A 15,214-nucleotide genomic window follows, 5' to 3' on the forward strand; every position below is an offset into this window, starting at 1 on the left:
TGACCCGTTGTTTTTCTTATATTCAATCAGAATTTTGTAAAAGCTCAAGGGTTAAGAGTTTTTCTTTTTACTGAAAAATTACCTGGTTTGATTCCCTGGGCTTTTGCTTTTCAAATCTATCCTGTGATGGAGTTTGAATTTTCATAGCTTTATCTGTAATACATCTATCAAAGAAACATCAATTCATGTTTGAATGGTTGATCGACCGTTTAACTCATGCTAGCGTTTAATGAAATCTCTTTGCAGAGCTTTCTGGTTTGTGGCTTGAATTTTTCCTTAATAAATTAGGGACAGGTATGTGTGCTGCTTTCTTCTAAGTTGTAAGATAGGATTCACATATTTTCATCTCCACAGCCTGTGTGTATTTGCTACAAAGATTGGATGGGTTACATTGGATGGGTGTCCATGAGGACACCCCTTCCCCTGGCAGAACTGGATACGTAGGTGAAATATGTTATACTTAAATGTGTCTTTATAGCAAATTAGCTTACCATCCATGCCTCCCTGGTTTGCTTTTTGGTTAAAGTGATTTTTAAATTCTCTTCAGTGGGAACACACCTTTCAGATGTAAAGTAAAATACTGGAAGAAAATCCAGGATGAGATAATTTTTTAAGTCTGGGCATTTCTTTTGGTTTATTTTCTAATTTTGTGATTATGTTCATGCTGCATTTTAGTTTTACACAAATGCTTTGAATTGTGCCAGTTTGCACAATGCATTTTAAAAATTTTGAATCTTATGCCAGTGGTAAAGTTCCTTTTTTCTTTATAAAGAACTAGACATATTTTTGACCATTTGATCCATAAGCTTATTCTTTAACTTAAATCTGTACTTCCATTATTTGTCTTTGTTTTTGGTATTTGCATGAGAATATGTACAGTTCTTGGCTCTACATATTAGTAAGGAAGAATTTATTTTGTTATATATACTGTAGCAACTCATCACTTGTCTTGAACTTGACTTCCCGGTAATTTTAACTGTCCAAATACAGACAAGAGCCAGGTAATCTTTACTTTAGTAAAAAGGGTTGAGATGAGGGATGGCTTCTAAGTAACAAAATATGCTACAAAATCTACGGTTAACTTTGCCCATAGGAAATTTTCTCAGCATCTCAGATTAAAGCCTATTTTTAAATCTTACCTAAGGCAAAGCTTTTACAAGCCAAATTATGTGGTGTTCATGCCCACAGCTGGTTAGAAGCAGCAAAGTATAAGGGACTATTAGAGTTTGACACGTGACAGTGAAGCAGGAAAGAGAAACACCCAGCACAGTAAATATATTGGGTTGGCCAAAAGATTCCTTCGGTTTTTAAGTAAAAATAAAAGACACATTTTTCATTTTTACCAAGAACTTTATTGCACAACGTACTCCACTACCTTCTGCCATTTTTCAGGCAACTTCACAATTCCATCTTCCCAAAACTTTTTATCTTTTTGAGCAAAGAACTGTTCCAGGTGCCTTTTACAGTCTTCCAGGGAATTGAAAGTTTTTCCATTAAGAGAATTTTGTAAAGACCGAAATAATCGGAAATCCAAAGGTGCAATGCCTGGTGAATATGGCGGAGGAATCAGAACTTCCCAGCCAAGCTGTAACAGTTTTTGCCTGGTCATTAAAGAAACGTGGTCTTGCATTGTCCTGATGAAAGATTATGCGTTTTCTGTTGACTAATTCCAGACACTTTTCATTGAGTGCTGCTTTCAGTTGGTCTAATTGGGAGCAGTACATGTTGGAATTAAGAGTCTAGTTTTCTGGAAGGAGCTCACAATAGAGGACTCCCTTCCATTCCCACCATATACACAACATCACCTTCTTTGGATGAAGACCAGCCTTTGGAGTGGTGGTGGTTCATTTTGCTTGCCCCACAATCTCTTCCATTCCATGTTATTGTGCAGTATCTACATTTCATCACCCACCACAATTTGTTTTAAAAACGGAGCGTTTTCATTACATTTAAATAGAGAATTGCATGCGGAAATACAGTCAAGGTTTTTTTCACGTAACTTATGTGGTACCCAAACAACAAAGCATTGAATATAACCAAGCTGGTGCAAATGATTTTCAGCACTTGATTTGTACATGTTGAGTATGTTGGCTATCTCCTGGGTGGTATAACGTTGAGTTCTCAATTAATTTCTCGATTTGATCGCTATCAACTTCAACTGGTCTACCTGACCGTGGAGCATCGTCCAGCGAGAAATCTCCAGCACGAAACTTCACAGACCACTTTTGACACATTCAATCAGTCACAGCACCTTCTCCATACACTGCACAAATCTTTTTTTTGAGTTTCAGTTCCGTTTTTACCTTTCTTGAAATAATAAAGCATAATATGCCGAAAATGTTGCTTTTTTTCTTCCATCTTCAGTATTAAAATGGCTACACAAAAATTTTGATAAGTTTTTTCAATGCACGCTGATATGACAGCTGTCACAATCTAACAAATCTGTTTTGAATGTAGTTAAAGACAGCTGAGTGCTACTAGAGCCATCTTGCGGTGTGGGGGGTAACAAATGAACTTTTGGGCCAACTCAGTAACTCAAAAAGTGCTCCGTCTTTGACTGTTTAGTAGTACGGCACAGCCCAGGCATACCTGGCCCCAGGATTATTCCAGTAATTGTTGGTATTTGTAATGTTGACTCTATCATTCAGAAGAGATTTAGAATGTCCAGGGAGTTCTAAGAACATAGAGAAGCAGGATACATTTTAGAAAAATAAGTATGCCTAATTTTTTTATCCACCACTCAGCTTTGTCCAATCTTAATATATTGCCATATTTTTCATATCTTTTTTAAGAAATAAAATAGATATGTTTGGAGCCCTCTTCTATCCCCCTTTTCCCTCCTATGAATTGAACTGTCTTAAAATTGATATTATGCCCATGAACATGTTTTGCTTGCTTTACAGATATAGATAGATACACACATGCACATAGAGAGTAAACAATAAGAAATAATCTTTTGAAGTTTTTATGTGAGTGGAATCATACTGTACATATTTTCTGTCAATTATTGTTTACTCTTTGGGATTTACGTTGGTGTCTCTTGTTATTCATTGTAACTATTATGTAGCATTCCATTGTCAAAATTACCACAGTTTAATTATCCACCTATTGATGGACCTTTATGTTTTTCCACTTTTTTTTTGGATACTACATATAATGTTGCAGTGACTATCCCTGTACATATCTCCTTGTGAAGCAGGTCTCTAGGATATATTCATAAAGGTAGACCTAAAGGATCATAAGCGTTTACCCAACTTTAGCTTTAATATATATATTGCCAGATTATAGACCACAGTGCTTGTACCAATTTCCCCTCTCACTAGCGGCATATGAGAATTCCTGTTGCTCCGTATTGTTGCCAGTATTAGGTTCTGTCAGGTTCTTTTTCTGTTGTTTAAATTTTGTTCATTTCGAGATAGCCTCAACCACCAGAGGGCAGACAGCAGAAGCAAGAAAAACTACAATCCTGCAGCCTGTGGAACAAAAACCACATTTACAGAAAGATAGACAAGATGAAAAGGCAGAGGGCTATATACCAGATGAAGGAACAAGAAAAAACCCCAGAAAAACAACTAAATGAAGTGGAGATAGGCAACCTTCCAGAAAAAGAATTCAGAGTAATGATAGTGAAGATGATCCAGGACCTCGGAATAAGAATGGAGGCAAAGATTGAGAAGATGCAAGAAATGATTAACAAAGACCTAGAAGAATTAAAGAACAAACAAACAGAGATGACCAATACAATAACTGAAATGAAAACTACACTAGAAGGAATCAATAGCAGAATAACTGAGGCAGAAGAACGGATAAGTGACCTGGAAGACAGAATGGTGGAATTCACTGCTGCGGAACAGACTAAAGAAAAAAGAATGAAAAGAAATGAAGACAGCCTAAGAGACCTCTGGGACAACATTAAACACAACAACATTCACATTATAGGGGTCCCAGAAGGAGAAGAGAGAGAGAAAGGACCAGAGAAAATACTTGAAGAGATTATAGTCGAAAACTTCCCTAACATGGGAAAGGAAATAGCCACCCAGGTCCAGGAAGCACAGAGAGTCCCATACAGGATAAACCCAAGGAGAAACACGCCGAGACACATAGTAATCAAAGTGGCAAAAATTAAAGACAAAGAAAAATTATTGAAAGCAGCAAGGGAAAAACGACAAATAACATACAAGGGAACTCCCATAAGGTTAACAGCTGATTTCTCAGCAGAAACTCTACAAGCCAGAAGGGAGTGGCATGATATACTTAAAGTGATGAAAGGGAAGAACCTACAACCAAGATTACTCTACCCAGCAAGGATCTCATTTAGATTTGATGGAGAAATCAAAAGCTTTACAGACAAGCAAAAGCTAAGAGAATTCAGCACCACCAAACCAGCTCTACAACAAATGCTAAAGGAACTTCTCTAAGTGGGAAACACAAGAGAAGAAAAGGACCTACAAAAACAAACCCAAAACAATTAAGAAAATGGTCATAGGAACATACATATCGATAATTACCTTAAACGTGAATGGATTAAATGCTCCAACCAAAAGACACAGGCTTGCTGAATGGATACAAAAACAAGACCCATATATATGCTGTCTACAAGAGACCCACTTTATACCTAGGGACACATACAGACTGAAAGTGAGGGGATGGAAAAAGATATTCCATGCAAATGGAAATCAAAAGAAAGCTGGAGTAGCTATACTCATATCAGATAAAATAGACTTTAAAATAAAGAATGTTACAAGAGACAAGGAAGGACACTACGCAGTGATCAAGGGATCAATCCAAGAAGAAGATATAACAATTATAAATATATATGCACCCAACATAGGAGCACCTCAATACATAAGGCAACTGCTGACAGCTATAAAAGAGGAAATTGACAGTAACACAATAATAGTGGGGGACTTTAACCACCTCACTTACACCAATGGACAGATCATCCAAAATGAAAATAAATAAGGAAACACAAGCTTTAAATGACACAATAGACCAGATAGATTTAATTGATATTTATAGGACATTCCATCCAAAAACAGCAGGTTACACGTTCTTCTGAAGTGCGCATGGAACATTCTCCAGGATAGATCACATCTTGGGTCACAAATCAAGCCTCAGTAAATTTAAGAAAATTGAAATCATATCAAGCATCTTTTCTGACCACAACGCTATGAGATTAGAAATCAGTTACAGGGAAAAAAACGTAAAAAATACAAACACATGGAGGCTAAACAATACGTTACTAAATAACCAAGAGATCAATAAAGAAATCAAAGAGGAAATCAAAAAATACCTAGAGACAAATGACAATGAAAACACGACAACCCAAAACCTATGGGATACAGCAAAAGCAGTTCTAAGAGGGAAGTTTATAGCTATACAAGCCTACCTAAAGAAACAAGAAAAATCTCAAGTAAACAATCTAACCTTACACCTAAAGAAACTAGAGAAAGAAGAACACACAAAACCCAAAGTTAGCAGAAGGAAAGAAATCATAAAGATCAGAGCAGAAATAAATGAAATAGAAACAAAGAAAACAATAGCAAAGATCAATAAAACTAAAAGCTGGTTCTTTGAGAAGATAAACAAAATTGATAAGCCATTAGCCAGACTCATCAAGAAAAAGAGGGAGAGGACTCAAAAAAAAAAAAATTTTTGTTCATTTCATGAATATGAAACTGTATCTCACATGGCTTTAATGTGCATGTCCCTAATCTGTAATTTACTTAATAGTTTATGGTTATGGTTCATTTGGGTTGCTCTTACCATATTTCTCATCATATTTTCTATTAGTTGTTTATCTTTTGATTATTGAGCTATAGGAGTTTCTTCTAAACACTAATCCTTTGTCAAATATGAGTTTCAAATACCTTGTCTCAGTCTGTGACTTATCTTTATAGTGTTTTTATTATACAGAGGTTTTTAATTTAAATAGAAGAAAATATATCAGTCTTTTATGGTTTCTGATTTTTCATTATTATTTTTTAAACATCTTTATTGAAGTATAATTGCTTTACAATGGTGTGTTAGTTTCTGCTTTATAACAAAGTGAATCAGTTATACATATACATATGTTCCCATATCTCTTCCCTCTTGCATCTCCCTCCCTCCCACCCTCCCTATCCCACCCCTCTAGGTGGTCACAAAGCACCGAGCTGATCTCCCTGTGCTATGCGGCTGCTTCCCACTAGCTATCTATTTTACATTTGGTAGTGTATATATGTCCATGACACTCTCTCCCCCTGTCACATCTCACCCCTCCCCCTCCCCATATCCTCAAATCCATTCTTTTTTTTTTTTTAAACATCTTTATTGAAGTATAATTGCCTTACAATGGTGTGTTAGCTTCTGCTTTATAACAAAGTGAATCAGTTATACATATACAATATGTTCCCATATCTCTTCCCTCTTGCATCTCCCTCCCTCCCACCCTCCCCATCCCACCCCTCTAGGTGGTGACAAAGCACCGAGCTGATCTCCCTGTGCTATGCGGCTGCTTCCCACTAGCTATCTATTTTACATTTGGTAGTGTATATATGTCCGTGACACTCTCTCACCCTGTCACATCTCACCCCACCCCCTCCCCATATCCTCAAGTCCATTCTCTAGTAGGTCTGTGTCTTTATTCCCGTCATGCCACTAGGTTCTTCATGGCCTTTTTTTTTTTTTTTCCTTAGATTCCGTATATATGTGTTAGCATACTGTATTTGTTTTTCTCTTTCTGACTTACTTCACTCTGTATGACAGACTCTAACTCCATCCACCTCATTACAAATACCTCCATTTCATTTCTTTTTATGACTGAGTAATATTCCATTGTATATATGTGCCACATCTTCTTTATCCATTCATCCGATGATGGACACTTAGGTTGCTTCCATGTCCTGGCTATTGTAAATAGAGCTGCAATGAACATTTTGGTACATGACTCTTTTTGAATTATGGTTTTCTCAGGGTATATGCCCAGTAGTGGGATTGCTGGGTTGTATGGTAGTTCTATTTTTAGTTTTTTAAGGAACCTCCATACTGTTCTCCATAGTGGCTGTATCAATTTACATTCCCACCAACAGTGCAAGAGTGTTCCCTTTTCTCCACACCCTCTCCAGCATTTACTGTTTCTGGATTTTTTGATGATGGCCATTCTGACCGGTGTGAGATGATACCTCATTGTAGTTTTGATTTGCATTTCTCTAATGATTAATGATGTTGAGCATTCTTTCATGTGTCTGTTGGCCATCTGTGTATCTTCTTTAGAGAAATGTCTATTTAGGTCTTCTGCCCATTTTTGGATTGGGTTGTTTGTTTTTTTGTTATTGAGCTGCATGAGCTGCTTGTAAATCTTGGAGATTAATCCTTTGTCAGTTGCTTCATTTGCAAATATTTTCTCCCATTCTGAGGGTTGTCTTTTGGTCTTGTTTATGGTTTCCTTTGCTGTGCAAAAGCTTTTAAGTTTCATTAGGTCCCATTTGTTTATTTTTGTTTTTATTTCCATTTCTCTAGGAGCTGGGTCAAAAAGGATCTTGCTGTGATTGATGTCATAGAGTGTTCTGCCTATGTTTTCCTCTAAGAGTTTGATAGTGTCTGGCCTTACACTTAGGTCTTTAATCCATTTTGAGTTTATTTTTGTGTATGGTGTCAGGGCGTGTTCTAATTTCATACTTTTACATGTACCTGTCCAATTTTCCCAGCACCACTTATTGAAGAGGCTGTCTTTTCTCCACTGTATATGCTTGCCTCCTTTATCAAAGATAAGGTGACCATATGTGCGTGGGTTTATCTCTGGGCTTTCTATCCTGTTCCATTGATGAATATTTCTGTTTTTGTGCCAGTACCAAACTGTCTTGATTACTGTAGCTTTGTAATATAGTCTGAAGTCAGGGAGCCTGATTCCTCCAGCTCCATTTTTCGTTCTCAAGATTGCTTTGGCTATTCGGGGTCTTTTGTGTCTCCATACAAATTGTGAAATTTTTTATTCTAGTTCTGTGAAAAATGCCAGTGGTAGTTTGATAGGGATTGCATTGAATCTGTAGATTGCTTTGGGTAGTAGAGTCATTTTCACAATGTTGATTCTTCCAGTCCAAGGACATGGTATATCTCTCCATCTATTTGTATCATCTTTAATTTCTTTCATCAGTGTCCTATAATTTTCTGCATACAGGTCTTTTGTCTCCTTAGGTAGGTTTATTCCTAGATATTTTATTCTTTTTGTTGCAGTGGTAAACGGGAGTGTTCTCTTAATTTCACTTTCAGATTTTTCATCATTAGTATATAGGAATGCAAGAGATTTCTGTGCATTAATTTTGTATCCTGCTACTTTACCAAATTCATTGATTAGCTCTAGGAGTTTTCTGGTAGCATCTTTAGGATTCTCTCTGTATAGTATCATGTCATCTGCAAACAGTGACAGCTTTACTTCTTCTTTTCCAATTTGGATTCCTTTTATTTCTTTTTCTTCTCTGATTGCTGTGGCTAACACTTCCAAAACTATGTTGAATAATAGTGGTGAGAGTGGGCAACCTTGTCTTGTTCCTGATCTTAGTGGAAATGGTTTCAGTTTTTCACCATTGAGGACAATGTTGGCTGTGGGTTTGTCATATATGGCCTTTATTATGTTGAGGAAAGTTCCCTCTATGCCTACTTTCTGCAGGGCTTTTATCATAAATGGGTGTTGAATTTTGTCGAAAGCTTTCTCTGCATTTATTGAGATGATCATATGGTTTTTCTCCTTCAATTTGTTAATATTGATGTATCACGTTGGTTGATTTGCGTATATTGAAGAATCCTTGCATTCCTGGAATAAACCCCACTTGATCATGGTGTATGATCCTTTTAATGTGCTGTTGGATTCTGTTTGCTAGTATTTTGTTGAGGATTTTTGCACCTATGTTCATCAGTGATATTGGCCTGTAGTTTTCTTTCTTTGTGACGTCTTTGTCTGGTTTTGGTATCAGGGTGATGGTGGCCTCGTAGAATGAGTTGGGGAGTGTTCCTCCCTCTGCAATATTTTGGAAGAGTTTGAGAAGGATAGGTGTTAGCTCTTCTCTAAATGTTTGATAGAATCCGCCTGTGAAGCCATCTGGTCCTGGGCTTTTGTTTGTTGGAAGATTTTTAATCACAGTTTCAATTTCAGTGCTTGTGATTGGTCTTTTCATATTTTCTATTTCTTCCTGGTTCAGTCTTGGCAGGTTGTGCATTTCTAAGAATCTGTCCATTTCTTCCAGGTTGTCCATTTTATTGGCATAGAGTTGCTTGTAGTAATCTCTCATGATCCTTTGTATTTCTGCAGTGTCAGTGGTTACTTCTCCTTTTTCATTTCTAATTCTATTGATTTGAGTCTTCTCCCTTTTTCTCTTGATGAGTCTGGCTAATGGTTTATCAATTTTGTTTATCTTCTCAAAGGACCAGCTTTTAGTTTCATTGATTTTTGCTATTGTTTCCTTCATTTCTTTTTCATTTATTTCTGATCTGATCTTTATGATTTCTTTCCTTCTGCTAGCTTTGGGGTTTTTTTGCTCTTCTTTCTCTAATTGCTTTAGGTGCAAGGTTAGGTTGTTTATTCGAGATGTTTCCTGTTTCTTGATGTAGGCTTGTATTGCTATAAAATTCCCTCTTAGAACTGCTTTTGCTGCATCCCATAGGTTTTGGGTCGTCGTATCTCCATTGTCATTTGTTTCTAGGTATTTTTTGATTTCCCCTTTGATTTCTTCAGTGATCACTTCGTTATTAAGTAGTGTATTGTGTAGCCTCCATGTGTTTGTATTTTTTACAGATCTTTTCCTGTAATTGATATCTAGTCTCATAGCATTGTGGTTGGAAAAGATACTTGATACGATTTCAATTTTCTTAGATTTACAAAGGCTTGATTTGTGACCCAAGATATGATCTATCCTGGAGAATGTTGCATGAGCACTTGAGAAAAATGTGTATTCTGTTGTTTTTGGGTGGAATGTCCTATAAATATCAATTAAGTCCATCTTGTTTAATGTATCATTTAAAGCTTGTGTTTCCTTATTTATTTTCATTTTGGATGATCTGTCCATTGGTGAAAGTGGGGTGTTAAAGTCCCCTACTATGATTGTGTTGCTGTTGATTTCCCCTTTTATGGCTGTTAGCATTTGCCTTATGTATTGAGGTGCTCCTATGTTGGGTGCATAAATATTTACAATTGTTATACCTTCCTCTTGGATCGATCCCTTGATCATTATATAGTGTCCTTCTTTGTCTCTTGTAATAGTCTTTATTGTAAAGTCTATTTTGTCTGGTATGAGAATTGCTACTCCAGCTTTCTTTTGATTTCCATTTGCATGGAATATCTTTTTCCATCCCCTCACTTTCAGTCTGTATGTGTCTCTAGGTCTGAAGTGGGTCTCTTGTAGACAGCATATATATGGGTCTTGTTTTTGTATCCATTCAGCCAGTCTGTGTCTTTTGGTGGGAGCATTTAATCCATTTACATTTAAGGTAATTATCGATATGTATGTTCCTATTCCCATTTTCTTAAATATTTTGGGTTTGTTATTGTAGGTGTTTTCCTTCTCTTGTGTTTCTTGCCTAGAGAAGTTCCTTTAGCATTTGTTGTAAAGCTGGTTTAGTGGTGCTGAACTCTCTCAGCTTTTGCTTGTCTGTAAAGGTTTTAATTTCTCCATCAAATCTGAATGAGATCCTTGCTGGGTAGAGTAACCTTGGTTGTAGGTTTTTCTCCTTCATGACTTTAAGTATATCCTGCCACTCCCTTCTGGCTTGCAGAGTTTCTGCTGAAAGATCAGCTGTTAACCTTATGGGGCTTCCCTTGTGTGTTATTTGTTGTTTTTCCCTTGCTGCTTTTAATATGTTTTCTTTATATTTAATTTTTGATAGTTGGATTAATATGTGTCTTGGCGTGTTTCTCCTTGGATTTATGCTGTATGGGACTCTCTGTGCTTCCAGGACTTGATTAACTATTTCCTTTCCCATATTAGGGAAGTTTTCAACTATAATCTCTTCAAATATTTTCTCAGTCCCTTTCTTTTTCTCTTCTTCTTCTGGGACCCCTATAATTCGAATGTTGGTGCGTTTAATGTTGTCCCAGAGGTCTCTGAGACTGTCCTCAGTTCTTTTCATTCTTTTTTCTTTATTCTGCTCTGCAGTAGTTATTTCCACTATTTCATCTTCCAGGTCACTTATCCGTTCTTCTGCCTCAGTTATTCTGCTATTGATCCCATCTAGAGTATTTTTAATTTCATTTATTGTGTTTTTCATTGTTGCTTGGTTCCTCTTTTGTTCTTCTACGTCCTTGGTAAATGTTTCTTGCCATTTGTCTATTCTATTTCCAAGATTTTGGATCATCTTTACTATCATTATTCTGAATTCTTTTTCAGGTAGACTGCCTATTTCCTCTTCATTTGTTAGGTCTGGTGTGTTTTGACCCTGCTCCTTCACCTGCTGTGTGTTTTTTTGTCTTCTCATTTTGCTTATCTTACTGTGTTTGGGGTCTCCTTTTCACAGGCTGCAGGTTCGTAGTTCCCGTTGTTTTTGGTATCTGTCCCCAGTGGCTAAGGTTGGTTCAGTGGGTTGTGTAGGCTTCCTGGTGGAGGGGACTAGTACTTGTGTTCTGGTGGATGAGGTTGGATCTTGTCTTTTTGGTGGGCACGTCCACGTCTGGTGGTGTGTTTTGGGGTGTCTGTGGCCTTATTATGATTTTAGGCAGCCTCTCTGCTAATGGATGGGGCTGTGTTCCTGTCTTGCTAGTTGTTTGGCATAGGGTGTCCAGCACTGTAGCTTGCTGGTCTTTGAGTGAAGCTGGGTCTTGATGTTGAGATGGAGATCTCTGAGAGATTTTCGCCGTTTGGTATTACATGGAGCTGGGAGGTCTCTTGTGGACCAGTGTCCTGAAGTTGGCTCTCCCACCTCAGAGGCACAGCCCTGATGCCTGGCTGGAGCACCAAGAGCCTTTCATCCACACGGCTCCTTTGCTTTTTGTTTCAGTCTTGCTGGCTCTGGGTCTTCTTGCCTTGAGCGACTCTGCAGGCAGATTGTCGCTCAGAACCCAGCTCCGGCGCCTCCTGCGGCGGCCCTGGTCGGGAGGCGGCCTGCTTTTTCATTATTAAGAAATTCTTCCTTACCATGGGAGTCATAGATATTTACTTATAAAAATTAAAAATTTTTCACTTACTGTTAATTCACTTGGAATTCATTTTTGGTTGTGATGTGAGATATGGACCTCCATTGTCCTCCTTGTAGATTCCTGTTTACACCAGTATCGCTGAAGGATCCTTCCTTTTCCCACTGGCAGCTGCTACCTCACATCTATCACAGTTTAAATGTCCACATGTGCTTGGGTCTCTTTCTAAGGTTTTTGTTCCATTGGTCTGTTTGTACCTCTAGCAATACCGTACTGCCTTAATTTTGATATCTGGCAAGATGAATCACCCCCACCTCATCTCCACACAGCAACCCCTACCCCCTGTTCCCCCTGTTACTGATGTTCTTCAGGAGTATCCTGGCTGTCTTGGCCCTTTGCTTTTTCATATAAAATTTATATGGAATTTAAAGTTCTTTTTAAAAATCCTTTTGGGTTATTGGTTGAAATTGTATTTATGAGTTAATTTGAATATACCTAATTTTAAAATAAAAATGTTTGGGTGCTTAAGAGAATAAATTCCTAGTCTTTTATAAAAATTAGTTGTCAAAAACAGCAGTTTTCAACAGTTCTGAATATTCAAGGTTTTATTACATTTAAATAAAGAAAAGCACACCACTGAAAACTTTCATTCAGATATTGGGGTAGTTCATAAAATTAAAGCACCTTTAGTTCTTCATTATTCTTGCTAATTTTTTCATTTATCAATATTTATTGATTACTTGTTTCATACAGTATCTTCATAATATAACAGTGGTTTGAAAATCCCAACAGCTGTGGTAGGGAAGTTTTCTTATATGAATTTTTTGAGTGCACTGTATATGATATAATTCACGCTTCTTAGATGTACCTCAGTTAGTACTGGAGGAAAATATTCTCCATGTTGGCTTTGTATCATGTCAGATAGCCTATGCTTTTAAAATTTATCTCAAAAAATCTACCTAGTGTTCGTAGATAATGAATGAATTACTTGCTAAAATTCCTTTGTGTCCTTGTGCAGAGACTTACAGCCAGTACAGGAAGCAAGCAGCGTAGTCGCCTTTCCATCATGGCCCAGTACCTCTGCGATGTTCAGCACATCTTTACAATTCCAGGTCAGGCTTTCATCCCCAAACCAGAGGTGAGTTTCTTTTTGTTTGTTTTAGTATACCAGAATTAGGATGTTAATTGTAATCTTTGCTCCTGTGAGGATATGTCATAGGAAATTATCTCTAGAATCTGATCTTATATGCAAACCGTACCATACCTTTTTCTTTACCTCTCCTAAATGAGAACCATAAACATCACAGTATGAATAGTACTTATTCTAATTTTTCTTCTCCTTCTATAGTATGACCAAATGTCTAGGTTTATCCATGTTGCCCTGGTGGTGCTATTATCATTATTATTATTATCCCCTTTTACCCTTAAAAGTATCCCAGTATTTAAGATGAGTTATATGGTCACCCAATACTCAAAAAAAGAAATCAGTATTTCTTTGTGATTTCTGTTGGAGACTTCTAACTAAAGTTACATCAAACATTATTTATCTGTTTATTTTTATTGAAATATATTTGATATTTAACATTGTATAATTTAAGGTATACAACATGTTAACTTGGTACATTTATATATTGTAATATAGTTGCCATTGTAGCAATAATTGGCACCTCTATCTTATTACATAATTATCCTTTCTTTTTCGTAGTTGAAGTAATTAAGTTCTAGTCTCTTAGCAAGTTTGATTATAATACAATATTGTTTATATTAACTGTACTGTGCATTATATCTCTAGGGTTTATTTACGACTCATTGTAAGTTTGTACCTTTAAACAGCTTCCTGTCCCCCCCTCCCCTGGTAACCACCATTTCACAAGTCTGGCTTTTTAAAATTCCACATGCAAGTGATAACATACAGTACTTGTCTTTCTGTCTGACTTATCTCACTTAGCATAATGTGCTCAAGGTCCATCTGTGTTGTCACAGATTGTTGTGTTGTCAGGGTGTCCTCCTTTCTTATGACTGAATAATATTCCATAATATATGTATATAAAATATACACCACATTTTCTTTATCCATTCATCTATTGATGGACATTTAGGTTAGTTTCCATATCTGGCTATTGTAAATAATGCTGCAGTGAATACAGAGGTACATGTATCTTTTTGAGTTAGTGTTTTCATTTTCTTCAGATAAATACCCAGAAGTTGAATTGCTGGATCATATGGTAGATCTGTTTTTAATTTTGCGGGGAAACTCCATACCATTTTCCGTAGTGGCTGCACCAACTTACATTCCCACCAGCAGTGCACAAGGGTTCCCTTTTCTCTACATCCTCACCAGCACTTACCTCTTATCTTCTTGATAGCCATTCTAACTGGTGTGAGGTGATATCTCATTGTGGTTTTCATTAGTATTTCCCTGATGATTAGTGATGTCGAGCATTTTTTCATGTACCTGTTGGCCATTGGGTTATCTTCTTTGGAAAAAAGTCTATTTAGTTTTTCTGCCCATCTTTTAATCAGATTATTTGGGGTTTTGTTGTTGTTATTGAGTAGTAGGAGTTCTTTTTATATTTTGGGTATTAACTCCTTATCCAATATATGATTTGTAAAAATTTTTTCTCATTCTGTAGTTTGTCTTTTCATTTTGTGAATTGTTACTTTTTCTATGCAGAAGCTCTTAAGTTTGTGGTCCCTTTTGTTGATTTTTGCTTTTGTTCTTTGTGCTTTTGTTGTTACATCCAAAAAAAAATAATTGCCAGGACCAAGTGGAGGAGTTTATTTCCTACTGTTTTTTTTCTGGGAGTTGTGTAGTGTCAGGTCATGTGTTTAAGTGTTTGATCCTAGAAAGGAGTCCAATTTCACTGCATGTGTTTATCCGGTTTTCCCAACACCATTCATTGAAGAAACTATCCTTTCCCTATTGGGTGCTCTTGGCTCCATTGTCAAGTATTAGTAGATCATATAAGCAAGGATTTAATTCTGGGCTCTCTATCCTGTTCATTGGTCTATGTGTCTGTTTTTGTGCCAGTAACATACTGTTTTTTGTTTTGTTCTGTTTTGTTTTTACTTTAGCTTTGTCGTATAGTTTGTAATCGGGAAGTATGATATCTC

The 15,214-nt window shown here is 36.8% G+C and overlaps 1 protein-coding gene across 1 annotated transcript in view; it reads left to right on the forward strand.

Moving 5' to 3' along the window:
* Positions 1-15,214, forward strand: part of TFB1M (transcription factor B1, mitochondrial) — a 74,609-nt gene that overhangs the window by 20,906 nt on the left and 38,489 nt on the right. The window contains exon 5 of the mRNA XM_059940954.1: positions 13,119-13,238. Within this exon, the coding sequence (XP_059796937.1) occupies positions 13,119-13,238 (120 nt within the window). The remainder of the gene's footprint in view (positions 1-13,118; positions 13,239-15,214) is intronic.

The sequence above is a fragment of the Balaenoptera ricei genome, chromosome 12 (genome assembly GCF_028023285.1).
Source record: "Balaenoptera ricei isolate mBalRic1 chromosome 12, mBalRic1.hap2, whole genome shotgun sequence".
Lineage (NCBI taxonomy): Eukaryota > Metazoa > Chordata > Mammalia > Artiodactyla > Balaenopteridae > Balaenoptera > Balaenoptera ricei.